Below are 16,184 nucleotides of genomic sequence, written 5' to 3'. Positions count from 1 at the left end.
AGGGGGTACTGGTAGACAACAGGCTTGGCAGTGGCATGCAATGCCAAGCCGCTGCAAGCAAGGCCAACAGAATACTCGGATGTATAAAAAAAGGGGATTCACTCCAGAAATAGAGATTATTCTCCCACTCTACAAGACTCTGGTCCGGCCACATCTGGAGTATGCTGTCCAGTTCTGGGCACTGGTCCTCAGGAAGGATGTGCTTGAACTGGAGAAAGTCCCAGAGAAGGGCAACAAAAATAATTAGGGGAATGGAGGGCATCAGCTATGAGAAAAGACTACAAGCACTGAACTTATTCTCTCTGGAGAAGACAATTGAGGGGGGATATAATATCAATGTACAAATATTGTACTGGCTAGCATATGGAAAAAACATATTCAGAGAAAGGAAATACAATAAGAGACGCTCACTAAAACTAGAGGAAAGGCGGTTTAACCTTAAAATACGCAGGGGGTTCTTCACTGTGAGAGCAGTAAGGATGTGGAATTCTCTTCTGCAAACAGTGGTATCAGCAGGGAGCATTGATAGTTTCAAAAAAACTATTAGATGGGCACCTTAAAGACCACAACATAGAGGGGTATACAATGTACGGTTAACAGCAAACACACACATCATAGGTTGAACTGGATGGACTGGTGTCTTTTTTTTCAACCTCACTAACTATGTAACCATGTAACAGATGAATCCCAGTTTTCACTGTACAGGACAGATGGCAGACAGTGTGTATGGAGTCGTGTGGGTGAGCGGTTTGCTGAAATAAACCTTGTGGATCGAGTGGCCCATGGTGCCGGTGAGGTTATGTTATGGGCAGGCGTTTGGAATGGACAACAAACACAGGTGCATTTTATTGATGGCATTTTAATGCACAGAGATACCGTGACGACATCCAGGAGGCCCATTGTTGTGTCATTCATTCACAACCATCACCTCATTTTGCAGTATGATAATGCAGGGCCCCATGTTGCAAGGATTTGTACACAATTCCTGGAAGCTGAAAACATCCTAGTTGCATGGCCAGCATACTCACCGGACATGTCACCCATTGAACATGTTTGGAATGCTCTGGATCGGCGTATGACAGCGTGTCCTGCCCATACAAATCAACTTTGCACAGCCATTGAATAGGAGTGGACCAACACTCCACAGGCCTTAACAACCTGATCAACTCTATGTGAAGGAAATGTGTTGCACTGCAAATGGTGGTCACACCAGATACTGACTGGTTTTCGGACCCCCCAATACAGTAAAACTGCACGTTTTAGAGTGGCCTTTATTGTGGCCAGCCTAGGGCACACCTGTGCCATAATCATGCTGTCTAATCAACTTGATATGCCACACCTATGAGGTGGATTGAATATCTCGGAGAAATGCTAACTAACAGAGATTTAGATTTGTGAACCATATTTGAGAGAAATAGGCGCTGTGTACATAGAAAAAGTCTTAGATCTTTGAGTTCAGCTCATAAAAAAAATGGGTGCAAAAAACAAGTGTTGCATTTATAATTTTGTTCAGTGTATATTGCTAGTGACATTAAATTGTCACCACATGTTGGAAACAACCCATGCATTCCATACATACAAAGAAACCAAAACAAATAAGTTCAGAAATGTATTCTGTGTAAAAATTAAGTGACGCAGGGAAAAATTATTGAACATATTAACTGAAATGTATTCAATACTTCGTAAAATTACTTTGTTGCTAATGACCACTTCACGATGCCTCCTGTATGGAGAAACTAGTCATGCATTGATCAGGTTCGATTTGTGGCCCATTCTTCCACACAGTCTTCAAATCTTGAAGGTTCCGTGGGCCTCCTTCTATGAACTCTCATCTTTTAGTTCTTTCCATATATTTTTTATTGAATACTAGTCAGGTGATTGGCTGGGCCATTCTAGCAGCTTTATTTTCTTTCTTTAAAACCGATTTGAGAGTTTTTTGCTTTGTGTTTGGGGCCATTGCTTTGCTGAAAAGGCCAACCTCGTTTTCATCTTCATCATCCTGGTAGATGACAGCAGATTTTAATCCAGAATGTCTTAATACATTTTTCTCAAGTCGTCTTCCAGGACAGACCATGAGACCTAGGGCTCCTCCTACCAGGACAGGAAACGCATTAAACCCAATCAAATAAAAGGCGTTGCCCTAGTCCTCACCTTCAGTATTAGTGTTTCCTCCGGACAGGGGGTAACATGTTCCTGAAACTGCTCCTGGTCTCATGGACTGTCCTTGAAGATCGGGAATAAAGATGCATCTTCTCCTGCCCAAGTGTGGTACTCCTTAGTGTTGCAATAGGGGCTGACTGCTGTCTCCTGGTCTCGAAGTCCTGAGAGGGCAGGACCATGGATGTCGTCAGTGGATCACAGGATACCATCAGGTTCCCACCTCCAAACTTAACTGTTGGAAGGATGTTTTTGGGGTGATGTGTAGTGGCATTTGACCTCCAAACATGGTGTATATTATGACATTCAAAGAGTTCAATTTTGGTCTCCTCTGACCAGACTATATTCTCCCAGTATTTCACAGGTTTGTCTAAATGTTGTGTAGCATTTTTTCAAAGCGCTTTATCATGCTTTTTCTTCAGCAATGCATCCTTGCATGGTGAGCGTGCATACAGGCCATGGCGGGTGAGTGCATTACTTATTTTCTTTGAAACAATTGTGACTGCTTTTACAGGTCTTTCCGAAGCTCTCCACAAGTGGTCCTTTTGCTCTTGGACAACTCTTCTGATATATCTTTTCACTCCTCTGTCAGAGATCTTGCAAGGAGCACCTGGTCGTGGCCAGTTTATGGTGAAATTCTGTTCACTTCTGGATTATGGCCCCAACAGTGCACACTGGAAAGTTTAGAAATCTTTGGAGCTCTTTGCTTTTACCCATCATGATGTTTCTTGTGTGATACCTTGGTAATGAGACACCATTTTATAGGCTATCAGTTAAGACTGAACCAGCTGACAAGGGGCAGGATTGCTTTCTAATTACTGATGGATTTCAGCTGGTGTATTGGCTTTCTATGCCTTTTTACACTTCCCTTCATGTGCAAAAATGAGCAAGCATGGGCTCCAGCTGCTGTCAATCATAGCCAGTGGGCCAATCAAAAGACTGAGGGGCCAAGCCGCGTCTCCGTGTGTAAATGGACACACAGAGCCACTTGTTGAGAACGAGCCTGCTCAGGTTCCACCATAGCAAGCTACTTGCTCTGGGGGCAGGAGGGATCTGCGCTGCTCTGTGCAAAAATCACTGCACAGAGCAGGCAAGTATAAACTTTTGTATTTTTAAATCCAAAAAAGAAAACTTTTAATATCACTTTAGAGTCAGTTCACACCAGAACTCGGTGTGGAAAACCATGTTCCATGTGCGTTTCCCACAGTGTTCAAAACGTACTGCACTTGCAATCTGCAGTGGGTGCCAGTGCAATGCAAACGACAACCCAAACGCAGGTTACAAATGCAGTCTTATGCAATCTAGTTGCTCTGTGTTTTGTAAAGTAGAGCATACTCCTTTTTTTTTCTGAGGTCCAGCTCAATTTCAAAAAATTCAAATGAAATTGCACTGCATCTGGATCACACGTGGAATGCACAGCACGTTCCTGAGCGATTCATGGTGTAAACTGGTCCTTATACATTAAAAGTCGAAGTGTGTCTTATCAAATGCTAGTTGTGGTTAAAGGTACTGCGAGTAAGTCGAAGTGTGTCTTATCAAATGCTAGTTGTGGTTAAAAGGTACTGCGAGTAAGTCGAAGTGTGTCTTATCAAATGCTAGTTGTGGTTAAAAGGTACTGCGAGTAGTTAAGTGATGCCCTTTTTATGTTTTTTTTTTTTTTTTTTTTTTTTTTTTTTCCTTGCTTTAAAAAAATTCTTGGACACCATTGGGGGACAGCTTGTGAGTTTTTTTTTTTTCTTTACCTTTTTCAAGCCTTGTTGAGTCAGTGCGTCTGTAACAGTTTGCCCTTGCTGTGGATATAAATCCTGGTTTTCCCTTTCCCCTAACCTGGAAAATGCAACAAATGTTTTTTGTGGTTTTAAAAAAGAGATTTTTGGATTTTTTTTCCCCCAGTACTGTTAGATTGTATTGTTTACCAAAATAATTATATGTATTATATTTTTTTTTTTTTTTTTACAGCATTGCAGCTTATGATTAAAGTTCAAATGTTTACTTTTCTTGTTTTTTAAACTGTAAAAAAAAAAAAAAAAAAAGAAAATCTAGAATATATTCCTTAATCTTAGAAAGGAATTTCTCACAGCAAAAGAATTAAGATGTAACAATGATTAGCAAATCACAAATATTTTTTTTAACGAAGGCCGGCCATACATGGGATACGTTTCGCAAGACTTTTCTTTTGAAAATCTTATTTAAGAATTTCAGTTCGAATTTTGCACCATTAGTGGGCTGCAGCAGTGGCTGATTCTTTGTGTAACCATTGAATTGAGTGATCGGGCATGTTGGAAATTTTTTGAAAAACCAAAAATTTTCTAATCAATGATGGGGGGGAATGGTGTGAGAAAAAATGCGCAAGAGCATAAGAAAAGAAAATACCTGGCAAGAAAAGGCGATTCTTGGCCACAAATTCTTTTCTGTAGCAACAGGTGAAATTGAAGGCTTGATTGGTCGAATTTCGAAATCAATGGTTGCTTAATCAGATAACGAAGCGCAAGAAATTTCTGATTTTTGAAAGAAAGTTTGTTCTGCATTTGACCCATGTATGGCCTGCATAACTGAGCATTGGGGGAGACACATGTAATTGTACGTGATTTTATTTCATTACTTGTATACCTGGTTTTTAATTTGCTTGGTTCTTATCCTAGACTGCCTTTAAAGCAGGTGAAACAGAAATTTAACTCCATGGACATATCCCTTAAGGAAAATCTTCGGGAAATGATAGAAGAATCTGCTAACAAATTTGGGTAAACTTTTTTACATACACAGTAAATATTTTGCTTTCTTTCTCCTCTTGCTCCCTGATGTTGGGTATGTATGTATGTACAGTGGGTACGGAAAGTATTCAGACCCCCTTAAATTTTTCACTCTGTTATATTGCAGCCATTTGCTAAAATCATTTAAGTTCATTCTTCTTCCTCATGAATATACACATAGCACCCCATACTGACAGAAAAACACAGAATTGTTGACATTGTTGCAGATTTATTAAAAAAGAAAAACTGAAATATCACATGGTCCTAAGTATTCAGACCCTTTGCTGTGACACTCATATATTTAACTCAGGTGCTTTCCATTTCTTCTGATCATCCTTGAGATGGTTCTACACCTTCATTTGAGTCCAGCTGTGTTCGATTATACTGATTGGACTTGATTAGGAAAGCCACACACCTGTCTATATAAGACCTTCCAGATCACAATGCATGTCAGAGCAAATGAGAATCATGAGGTCAAAGGAACTGCCTGAAGAGCTCAGAGACAGAATTGTGGCAAGGCACAGATCTGGCCAAGGTTACAAAAAGATTTCTGCTGCACTTAAGGTTCCTAAGAGCACAGTGGCCTCCATAATCCTCAAATGGAAGACGTTTGGGATGACCAGAACCCTTCCTAGAGCTGGCCGTCCGGCCAAACTGAGCTATCGGGGGAGAAGAGCCTTGGTGAGAGAGGTAAAGAAGAACCCAAAGATCACTGTGGCTGAGCTCCAGAGATGCAGTCAGGAGATGGGAGAAAGTTGTAGAAAGTCAACCATCACTGCAGCCCTCCACCAGTCGGGGCTTTATGGCAGAGTGGCCCGACGGAAGCCTCTCCTCAGTGTAAGACACATGAAAGCCTGCATGGAGTTTGCTAAAAAACACCTGAAGGACTCCAAGATGGTGAGGAATAAGATTCTCTGGTCTGATGAGACCAAAATATAACTTTTTGGCCTTAATTCTAAGCGGTATGTGTGGAGAAAACCAGGCACTGCTCTTCACCTGTCCAATACAGTCCCAACAGTGAAGCATGGTGGTGGCAGCATCATGCTGTGGGGGTGTTTTTCAGCTGCAGGGACAGGACGACTGGTTGCAATCGAGGGAAAGATGAATGCAGCCAAGTACAGGGATATCCTGGACAAAAACCTTCTCCAGAGTGCTCTGGACCTCAGACTGGGCCGAAGGTTTACCTTCCAACAAGACAATGACCCTAAGCACACAGCTAAAATAACGAAGGAGTGGCTTCACAACAACTCCGTGACTGTTCTTGAATGGCCCAGCCAGAGCCCTGACTTAAACCCAATTGAGCATCTCTGGAGAGACCTAAAAATGGCTGTCCACCAACGTTTACCATCCAACCTGACAGAACTGGAGAGGATCTGCAAGGAGGAATGGCAGAGGATCCCCAAATCCAGGTGTGAAAGACTTGTTGCATCTTTCCCAAAAAGACTCCTGGCTGTATTAGATCAAAAGGGGGCTTCTACTAAATACTGAGCAAAGGGTCTGAATACTTAGGACCATGTGATATTTCAGTTTTTCTTTTTTAATAAATCTGCAACAATGTCAACAATTCTGTGTTTTTCTGTCAGTATGGGGTGCTATGTGTACATTCATGAGGAAGAAGAATGAACTTAAATGATTTTAGCAAACGGCTGCAATATAACAAAGAGTGAAAAATTTAAGGGGGGTCTGAATACTTTCCGTACCCACTGTATGTATGTATGTATGTATGTATATCACTTCTAAAAAACATTAGATCTCAATGGGGAAAGATATCATGCTGGATATCTATACTGATGGACTGGGAAATGTGTTAAGAACGAAAGGATGCCACATTGTTTGATGGAAATGAAAATGATCAACCTTGAGAGGACTGAATTCAAAGACACCCTGAAAATCAAAGTGAAATTGTGATGCAGCAGGCTAGTCCATTTTGCTGAAATTTGATTGCAGCAACTCAAAATGGTACCTAGTAGTTTGTATGGCCCCCCACATGCTTGTATGCATGCGTGTCCTGGGGTATTTCCTCCCAGATCTGGACCAGGGCATCAATGAGCTTCTGAACAGACTGACGTGCAATCTGGCAGCGTCAGATGGACCGACACATAATGTCCCAAAGGTGTTCTATTATATTTAGGTCAGGCGAGCATGGGGGCTGTTCAATGGTATAAATTTCTTCATCCTCCGGGAACTGGCTGCATACTCTCGCCACATGTGGTCTGGCATTGTCGTGCACCAGGAGGAACCCAGGATAACTGCACCAGCGTAGGGTCTGACAGTGGGTCCAAGGATTTTACCTTGATACCTAATGGCAGTCAGGGTGCCATTGTCTAGCCTGTAGGTGTCTGTGCGTCCCTCTATAGATATGCTTGCCCAGACCATCACTGACCCACTACCAAACTGGTTGTCCTGAACACTGTTAAAGGGCATTATAACATTCTCCATGGCTTCTGCAGACCCTTTCACATCTGTCGCATGTACTCAGGGTGAACCTTCATCTGTGAAAGGCACAGGGTGCCAGTGGTAGACCTGTCAACTCTGGTGTTCAATGGCAAATGCCAGTCGAGCTCCACCGTGGTGGGGAGTAAGCACAGGGCCCACTAGAGGACGTCGGGCCCTCAGGCCACCCTCCATGAAGTCTTGTTTCTGATTGTTTGGTCAGAGACATTCACACCAGTGGCCTGCTGGAGGTCATTTTGTAGGGCTCTGGCAGTTCTCATCCTGTTGCTCCTTTCACAAAGGAGCAGGTACCGGTCCTGCCGATGGGTTATGGCCCTGTCCAGCTCTCCTAGAGTATCTAGCGGCCTCCTGGAATCTCCTTCATGCTCTTGAGACTGTGCTGGGAGACACTGTAAACCTTCTGGCAATGGCACGTATTGATTTGCCATCCTGGAGGAGTTGGAATGCGCAACCTCTATAAGGTCCAGGTATCACCTCATGCTACCAGTAGTGGTACTGACCCTAGCCAAATGCAAAACTAGTGAATAACAGTCAGAAAAGAGTAGTAGGAAATACAAATGTCAGTGGTCTCCACCTGTAAAACCATTCCTTTCTCTTACGTCCTCCGACAGTCGCCGCCTCTTCATATTCGTCACATATGGGGTATTAGACTTTGCTCCGAAGGAGTAGCTAGGCAACAGAATATGTTAACATTAAAGCTTTTAACATATCCCACCCTCACCCCAGACTCTTTCTTCTTTTTTGATTTTTTGTTTGAGTTTTCTCTCTACCTTTACTTAGCTGTTCTTTTTGTCAGCATTAGTTCTTCTGATGAAGAGGATCATGCGGGCTGGGTCTCGGGCTGATCCCCCTGGTCGCAGGTCGTGGGTCAGTGGCTTCCCAGCCTGCCATCGAGCGTTCAGCCAGGTAACGCTCCTGGCACAGTGAACGACCCATCCCTGTTCGGTGCAGGGATGATTGGTGAGGTGGCTACCTCACTGGACGCTGTGCGGTTTCTTAACCCCCATTCTGTGCGTCTTGTATGCGACTCTCCCTGCCTCATGTGCAGCGGCTTGTTCGCCTGTGCGGGTCCCCCACGCCATTGTGAGGTAAGTGTATCTATGTGGGGACCTGTCTGTCTGGGGGGGGGTGTCAGTCTGGGACTGTGTAACCTGCCTCTGTTCTCACTGTTTGTCTCCCTATCACTCGGCTGCATGCTGTGGGCTGCAAGGGGGGGGGGAGCTGTGTGACACTGTGTGTCAGCCTTGTCAGTGTGAGAAGCTGTGTGCGGTGGGGCATGTTTTGTGACATGTTTGGGCACTATACAGCGATCGCTGCGGCGATCTACCATGTTTTTTTATATATGGATAACATGTGTGCATTACTGTACTGTGGAGCGGCGGTTTCGGCGCCAAACGGCGCCATTTTGCCTACACTCGCTCCGGCCGCATGTTCTACATGCATGGCGGCCATTTTCTTGTAGCCTCCCATAGGCTTTAATAGAGCGCCCTGGCCACATCACTTCCTCTTCTCCCGGGTACACCGATCGAGGCAGCAGCAGCGGCGAGGGTCTCCTCAGGTTATATCCTTCTTATCCATTGCCTGTGTCAGTTTTATTGTCCCTGTGGGGGTCTCATTGTGCTTGTGTGTGGTGCGGTGGGCTGCGCTCGCCGCGCTTGTTAAAGGGGAAGTTAACCCTTTATTATCCGGCATTTGATATTGGGGCAATGGATTCTCAGGAGGGCAAATTTCCTACCACCTTGGTGGAAAGCCAGGGGACCGCTGTTTCCCCCCCAGGGGGGGATTTAGCCACTATTGTGGCTGGCCTTGCTGCTCAGGTGCAGATGCTGGTGGCTGCTCAATCTACTAAGAGACCCAGAGTTTCTCTTTCCTCTGATTCTGAGGGTGAAGGTGATGGGGCTGTTATGGCGGGGGTCTCCTTATCGGGGTCCCGCTCCTCCCTGGATCTAGTGGGGTCCGAGGTGGAGGCTGAAGTTGAAGGGGTTGATAATTCTCCCCCTGGCTCGCCTGAAGAGCTTGCAATCATGGATGAATTGATTGCTTCCATAAAACAAACGCTGCGTTTGCAGGATGAAGTGTGTCCCCCCCGCGGCCTTGGCGGCTTATGGGACGCAGAGAAAACGCAGGACGCCGCAGGTTTTTCCCTGCAATGATGATTTTCAGCGCGCTGTTAAGGAACAATGGCGCAATCTACGCAAACCTTTTGCTGTGCCAAGTAGGTTCAAGCTGCGTTATCCTTTCTCGCCTTCCACTGATGAACGGTGGTGTGTGCCACCCCCGGTGGATCACGCAATTGCGGTTTTGAACAAATCCACTGCGATTCCTGCAGAGGATTCCCCAGTGTTCCGTGATGCCACGGATAGGAGATTGGAGTCTCTTGCCCGTCATACTTACTCTGTTACGGGTTCTATGCTTAAGGCTCTGTTTGCCTCTCTCATGGCGGTCCAGGCTGTCGCAAGTTGGACGCAGATGCTTAGGCGCATCCTAGTGGCCGATTCGGCCTCGCCGGCGACCCTGGATATGGTGGATCAAATCCACCAGGGTGTCATGTATCTGTGTGATGCGGACTTGGACTTAGTTCCGTTGGCTGCACGTGTGCACAGCGTGGCGGTGTTGTCTCGCCGCCTGGTTTGGTTAAAATGTTGGTCGGTGGACCAATCTTCACGTAAGACCTTAGCCAATCTGCCTTATGATGGGTCTCGCCTTTTTGGGGAGTCCTTGGATGTGTTGATTAAGGGGATCACCGGAGGTAAGAGCACTCTCTTGCCCCATTTCCCCAAGGCTAAGGGGGCTTCTGGGAAGAAGCATGCTAATTTTCGGCCCTCTCAGGGGTCCTTTCGTGCCTTTCGGTCGCACTACAAGGGCAAACCGTTCAAAGGTCAAGGCTCTCAGAAGAAGCCCTGGTCTGGGAAACAGAAGTCCGGTCAATCCGGATCCGCAGCCCATAACAGTGCGGCCTGAAGGGGCGCCCTCACCCAGTTTTGGGGTGGGGGGACGCTTGCTCGGTTTTCTTCAACCCTGGTTGGCCCGCGTGCGGGACAGATGGGTTCAGGAGATCGTTCAATCTGGTTACAAGATCGAGTTTCTCTCTCGGCCGGAGAGCAGATTTTTTCCCTCAAATCTTCAACTGTCTCCAGAGCGTTTACGGGACCTGCACCTGGCGGTGCGGGACCTGAGGGCTCAGGGAGTGGTGGTTCCGGTGCCTCATCGGGACAGATTTCGGGGGTTTTATTCCAATCTGTTCACCGTGCCCAGGAAGGAGGGCAAGGTTCGTCCAATTCTGGACTTGAAGGCTCTGAACCGCTCTGTGCGGGTTCGCAAGTTCCGCATGGAATCCCTGCGGTCGGTGGTGGCTGCCCTGGTTCCGGGGGAATTCATGGCCTCCATCGATTTGAAGGATGCGTATCTTCACATCCCCATTTTTGAGGGTCACCAGAGGTACCTTCGATTCGCCATTGCGGAGGATCACTACCAGTTCGTGGCGTTGCCTTTTGGTCTCTCCTCGGCTCCGCGGGTTTTCACCAAGGTGCTTGCACCGGTTCTGGCATTATTGAGAGCCCAGGGCATTTCTGTCCTGGGGTATCCAGACGACATTCTGGTTCGGTCTGCGACCAGCCAGGGTCTGGAGAAGGACCTGTCTGTCACGATGCAAACTCTGCAGGAGTTTGGTTGGACGATAAATTTTCCAAAGTCGACACTGAGTCCGTCGGTTCGTCTTCCCTACCTGGGAATGATCCTGGACTCGGTGCAGGCGAAGGTCTTCCTGCCGGAAGACAAACTCAGAACTCTTCAGGAGGAAGTCGGGTCCCTCAGGGACGTTCCGCACTCGTCTCTGCAGACATGCATGAGATGTCTGGGATTGATGGTCTCGGCCTTCGAGGCGATTCCCTTCGCCCAGTTTCACACGCGGGGTCTCCAAGCGGAGATCCTGTCCATGTGGGACGGGCGACCTCAATCTCTGGATCTTCAAATTTTGTTGAGTCATCGCACCAGAAGAGACCTTCTGTGGTGGCTCCAGTCCCCGATGGTGTCCGGGGGCAAGTCGTTTCGTCCTATCTCGTGGACGGTAATCACCACGGATGCCAGCCTGTCGGGCTGGGGTGGTGTTCTGGGCGTTCTGTCCGCCCAGGGAACTTGGTCGGAGGGGGAGTCCTCCCTTCCGATCAACATTCTGGAATTGCGTGCGATAAATCTGTCTTCATCGCTGGACGGACCGGCTGCAGGGCTGCCCGGTTCGGGTGCAGACGGACAATGCCACGGCGGTGGCCTACATGAACCACCAAGGGGTCACCAGGAGTGCCCGAGCGGCTCGAGAAGTGGCCGACATTCTGTCTTGGCCGAGACTCATGTCCCGGCGATAACGGCGGTGCACATTCCGGGGGTGGAGAACTGGCAGGCGGACTATCTGAGTCGCCAGACCGTGGATCAGGGGGAATGGTCTCTCCACCCGGCTGTCTTCCAGATGTTGTGCGCGAAGTGGGGTCTTCCAGATGTGGACCTGTTCGCGTCTCGTCTCAACAACAAGGTGAGAAGGTTCGTGGCAAGGACGCGCGACCCTCGGGCAGACGCGTCGGACGCGTTAGTGGCCCCGTGGCATCAGTACAAGCTGATGTACGCGTTTCCACCGATTCAGTTGCTGTCCAGGTTCCTTCGCAGGTTACACTCGGAACGCAGCACGGTGATTCTTGTGGCACCGGACTGGCCTCGCCGGTCCTGGTACGCAGACCTCATGAATCTGGCGGTCAACACCCCGTGGCGTCTGCCTCTTCGAGACGATCTCCTGTCTCAAGGGCCGATATACCATCCTGCTTTACAGTCGCTGGCTTTGACGGCCTGGCTGTTGAGACCGAGGTCCTGAAGGAAAAGGGTCTCTCCCCAGAGGTCGTTCATACCTTGATCAACGCGAGGAAGTCTTCCTCGGGGAAGGTTTATTACCGTACTTGGAAGGCCTATTTTGCCTGGTGTGAGTCCAGGGGGTTTTCACCCCGCACGTACTCGGTTTCCCGAGTGCTGTCCTTCCTTCAAACAGGTGTCGATCAGCGTTTAGCGCTGGCTACGATAAAGGGTCAGGTGTCTGCGCTGGCCGTTCTGTTTCAACGTCCCGTGGCTTCCAACTCCTTGGTTGGCGCTTTTGTTCAGGGAGTGCGGCATCTGGTTCCCCCTAGGAGGGATCCTCTGCCCCCTTGGGACTTGAATCTCGTTCTATCTGTGTTGCAACGTGCTCCTTTTGAACAGATCAGGGAGATCTCGTTGTCTATGTTGTCCAAAAAGGTCGCCTTTTTGGTTGCGATCACTTCGGCTCGCAGAGTGTCGGAGCTGGCGGCTTTGTCCTGCAAGTCCCCGTATCTGGTTGTTCATTTGGATAATGTGGTCTTGCGACCTAATCCTCCTTTTCTTCCGAAGCGAGTTTCGGAATTCCATCTTAATGAAGATATTGTCTTGCCTTCGCTGTGCGCGAAGCCTAAACATCCAAAGGAGGTGAGACTACACTCTTTGGATGTTGTTCGGGCGATAAGGGTTTACCTTAAATCGACTGAGTCTTTTCGAAAGACGGACTCCTTGTTTGTTCTTCCAGAGGGTCCTCGGAAGGGCATGGCGGCGTCGGCCTCTACCATCGCCAAATGGATCAGGCAGACCATTGAACAGGCCTATGCTTTGCAGGGGAAGGTTCCCCCTGTGCCTGTGAAGGCGCACTCTACTAGATCTCTGAGTACGTCTTGGGCCTGTCGTCATGGGGCTTCTGTAGCCCAGGTGTGTAAGGCGGCGACCTGGTCGAACCGTGCACACTTTCACAAAATTCTACAAAGTAGATGTTCAGGCATCGGCGGATGCTTCCTTTGGCCGCAAGGTTCTTAGTGCGGCAATTCCCTAGGGTCCCTTGTTGGGGACCTCTGGCTGTTGGGATAAGTTTTTTATCCCCTGGTTATTTGTCTTTTCCTGGGTTGTTGCTCCTGTTGAGCAATTATTTTTCCTGTAGCCCAGCTGGTTTCCTTCCTTTGGTAAGGTTCCTTTCTTTGATGCGGAGACTGCGCTGCCTTTCGGCGCGGATGCGTTTCCCACCCCTCATGTTTGCACTGCTTTGGGACGTCCCCATATGTGACGAATATGAAGAGGCGGCGACTGTCGGAGGACGTAAGAGAAAACGGAATTTTTGTAAAATCTTACCTGTAAAATTCCTTTCTCTGAGTCCTCCGACAGTCGCCGCCCCCGCCCCTCTTTTGGGGTTTGGTTGTATACTCTACTGCTATTCTACTGAAACTGAGATATGGTTGCAGGAAGTAGGAGGGTATTGACTGAGGGGACCACCCCTTGAGGGTGGGATATGTTAAAAGCTTTAATGTTAACATATTCTGTTGCCTAGCTACTCCTTCGGAGCAAAGTCTAATACCCCATATGTGACGAATATGAAGAGGCGGCGACTGTCGGAGGACTCAGAGAAAGGAATTTTACAGGTAAGATTTTACAAAAATTCCGTTTTTTTGGGGGTTGTGTCGCCTATAAAACCATTCATTTTTTGGGGGTTGTCATTGTTGCCCATCTTGTGATCCTAATAATTTAATTAACAAAGCAGCTGTAACTGATTTTACAACTCCCTCTGATATTTAACTGACCCAATCAATACCCCAGGAGTTTAATTGACTTGATGCTATACTCTGATTGAAAACAGTGTTCCTTTAATTTTTTTGAGCTGTGTGTATATATACAGTATCTCACAAAAGTGAGTACACCCCTCACATTTTTGTAAATATTTTTATATCTTTTCATGTGACAACACTGAAGAAATTACACTTTGCTACAATGTAAAATAGTGTAAAGTAGTGAGTGTACAGCTTGTATAACAGTGTAAATTTGCTGTCCCCTCAAAATAACTCAACACACAGCCATTAATGTCTAAACCCCTGGCAACAAAAGTGAGTACACACCTGAAGGAAAATGTCCAAATTGAGCCCAGTTAGCCATTTTCCCTCCCCGTTGTCATGCGACTTTCTCATGTGTGAATGGGGAGCAGGTGTTACATTTGGGATTATTGCTCTCACTCTCTTACTGGTAACTGGAAGTTCAACATGGCACCTCATGGCAAAGAACTCTGAGGATATGAAAAAAAGAATTGTTGCTCAACATAAAGATGGCATAGGCTATAAGAAGATTGCCAAGACCCTAAAACTGAGCTGCAACACGGTGGCCAAGACCATACAGCGGTTTAACAGGACAGGTTCCACTCAGAACAAGTTTCGCCATGTTCGACCAAAGGAGTTGAGTGCACATGCTCAGTGTCATATCTAGAGGTTGTCTTTGGGAAATAGACATATAATTGCTGCAGAGGTTTAAAGGGGTGGGGGGGGAGGTGGGGGATTCAGCCTGTCAGTGCTCAGACCATACACCGCACACTGCATCAATATGGTCTGCTTGGCTGTCATCCCAGAAGGAAGCCTCTTCTAAAGATGGTGCACAAGAAAGCCGCAAACAGTTTGCTGAAGACAAGCAGACTAAGGACATGCTGTGGCCTGAGACCAAGATAAACTTATTTGGTTCAGATGGTGTCAAGCGTGTGTGGCGGCAACCAGGTGAGGAGTACAAGGACAAGTGTGTCTTTCCTCCAGTCAAGCATGGTGGTGGGAGGGTCATGGTCTGGGGCTGCATGAGTGCTGCCGGCACTAGGGAGCCAGGAATGCCAACATGTACTGTAACATACTGAAGCAGAGCATGATCCCCTCCCTTTGGAGACTGGGCCACAGGGCAGTATTCCAAAATAACTACCCCAAACACACCTCCAAGATGACCAAGAAGCTGAGGGTGAGGGTAAGGGTGATGGACTGGCCAAGCATGTCTCCAGACCTAAACCGTATTGAGCATCTGTGGGGCATCCTCAAACGGAAGGTGGAGGAGCGCAAGGTCTCTAACATCCACCAGCTCCGTGATGTCATCATGGAGTTGAAGAAGCTCTGGTGAACTCCATGCCCAAGAGGGTTAAGGCAATGCTGGAAAAACTGGATTTTTGACTTACCGTAAAATCCTTTTCTCTTAAGCTCATTGACAGACGCAGACTTCTTGATTAATATCAGTAGGGTTATACTGCCCCCTACAGGAGTAGGACACTAGGCAGAAAAAAAGTTCTGGCTACGCCTATGGGCAGTCCCAGGGGGGTATACCCTTTCACTTCCTGCTATCGTAGATCCATAGATGACCTATTCTTCATCTGGGCTGGTGAGGAAAGCTCTTTGATTAAGTTTTTTGAGAGGTTAAACAACAATCCCAACAATATCAAGTTGGATTTCAATTGGAGTCGTACCAATATACATTATTTGGATGTGGAGATATCTCTTGCTGACCGTAGGCTGGAGACAAAGGTGTACTTCAAGCCTACGGATCGCAATGGGTATCTCCCCATCCAAAGCGGCCATCGTCAATGGTTGGCAAACATCCCAAGGGGGCAACTCCTCAGAGTGAAGAGAAATTGAACTACTGATGTGGATTTTAACATTCAAGCACAGGTAATAAAACAGATTTGTCGAAAAAGGCTATGACATTAAGAAATTAGACAGGACGATTGCCGAAATTGGGACTCTTTCTCAGGATGAATGTGTGAGAGAGGTGACTAAATAACTCAGACAAGAACATGAGTGGAGTTTCATCACTCAATATAATGCTCAGTACAAAGAGGTAGAGGAAGTGTTCAAAAAACATTGGCCAGTGCTATGCATGGATAAAATCTTGGGCAGAATACTACCGTACACTCCCTCATTCATCTATATAAGATAAGAGGACCCACTTTTGGTGATCAGGTGGTCAAAAAAAATCCTAGATCCTCCTGTCAAGCCCAGG

The 16,184-nt window shown here is 47.1% G+C and overlaps 1 protein-coding gene across 1 annotated transcript in view; it reads left to right on the top strand.

The window, feature by feature from the left end:
- The window catches only part of CDC45 (cell division cycle 45), a 155,162-nt gene that overhangs the window by 72,846 nt on the left and 66,132 nt on the right, over positions 1-16,184 (top strand). The window contains exon 12 of the mRNA XM_082243089.1: positions 4,800-4,898. Coding sequence (XP_082099215.1) covers positions 4,800-4,898 — 99 coding nt within the window. The remainder of the gene's footprint in view (positions 1-4,799; positions 4,899-16,184) is intronic.

Source organism: Pelophylax lessonae, assembly GCF_965119305.1.
Source record: "Pelophylax lessonae genome assembly, chromosome: 1".
Classification (NCBI taxonomy): Eukaryota; Metazoa; Chordata; class Amphibia; order Anura; family Ranidae; genus Pelophylax; species Pelophylax lessonae.
The sequence above is the reverse complement of the archived record's forward strand: the minus strand, read 5'-3'. Positions and strand labels throughout refer to the sequence as shown.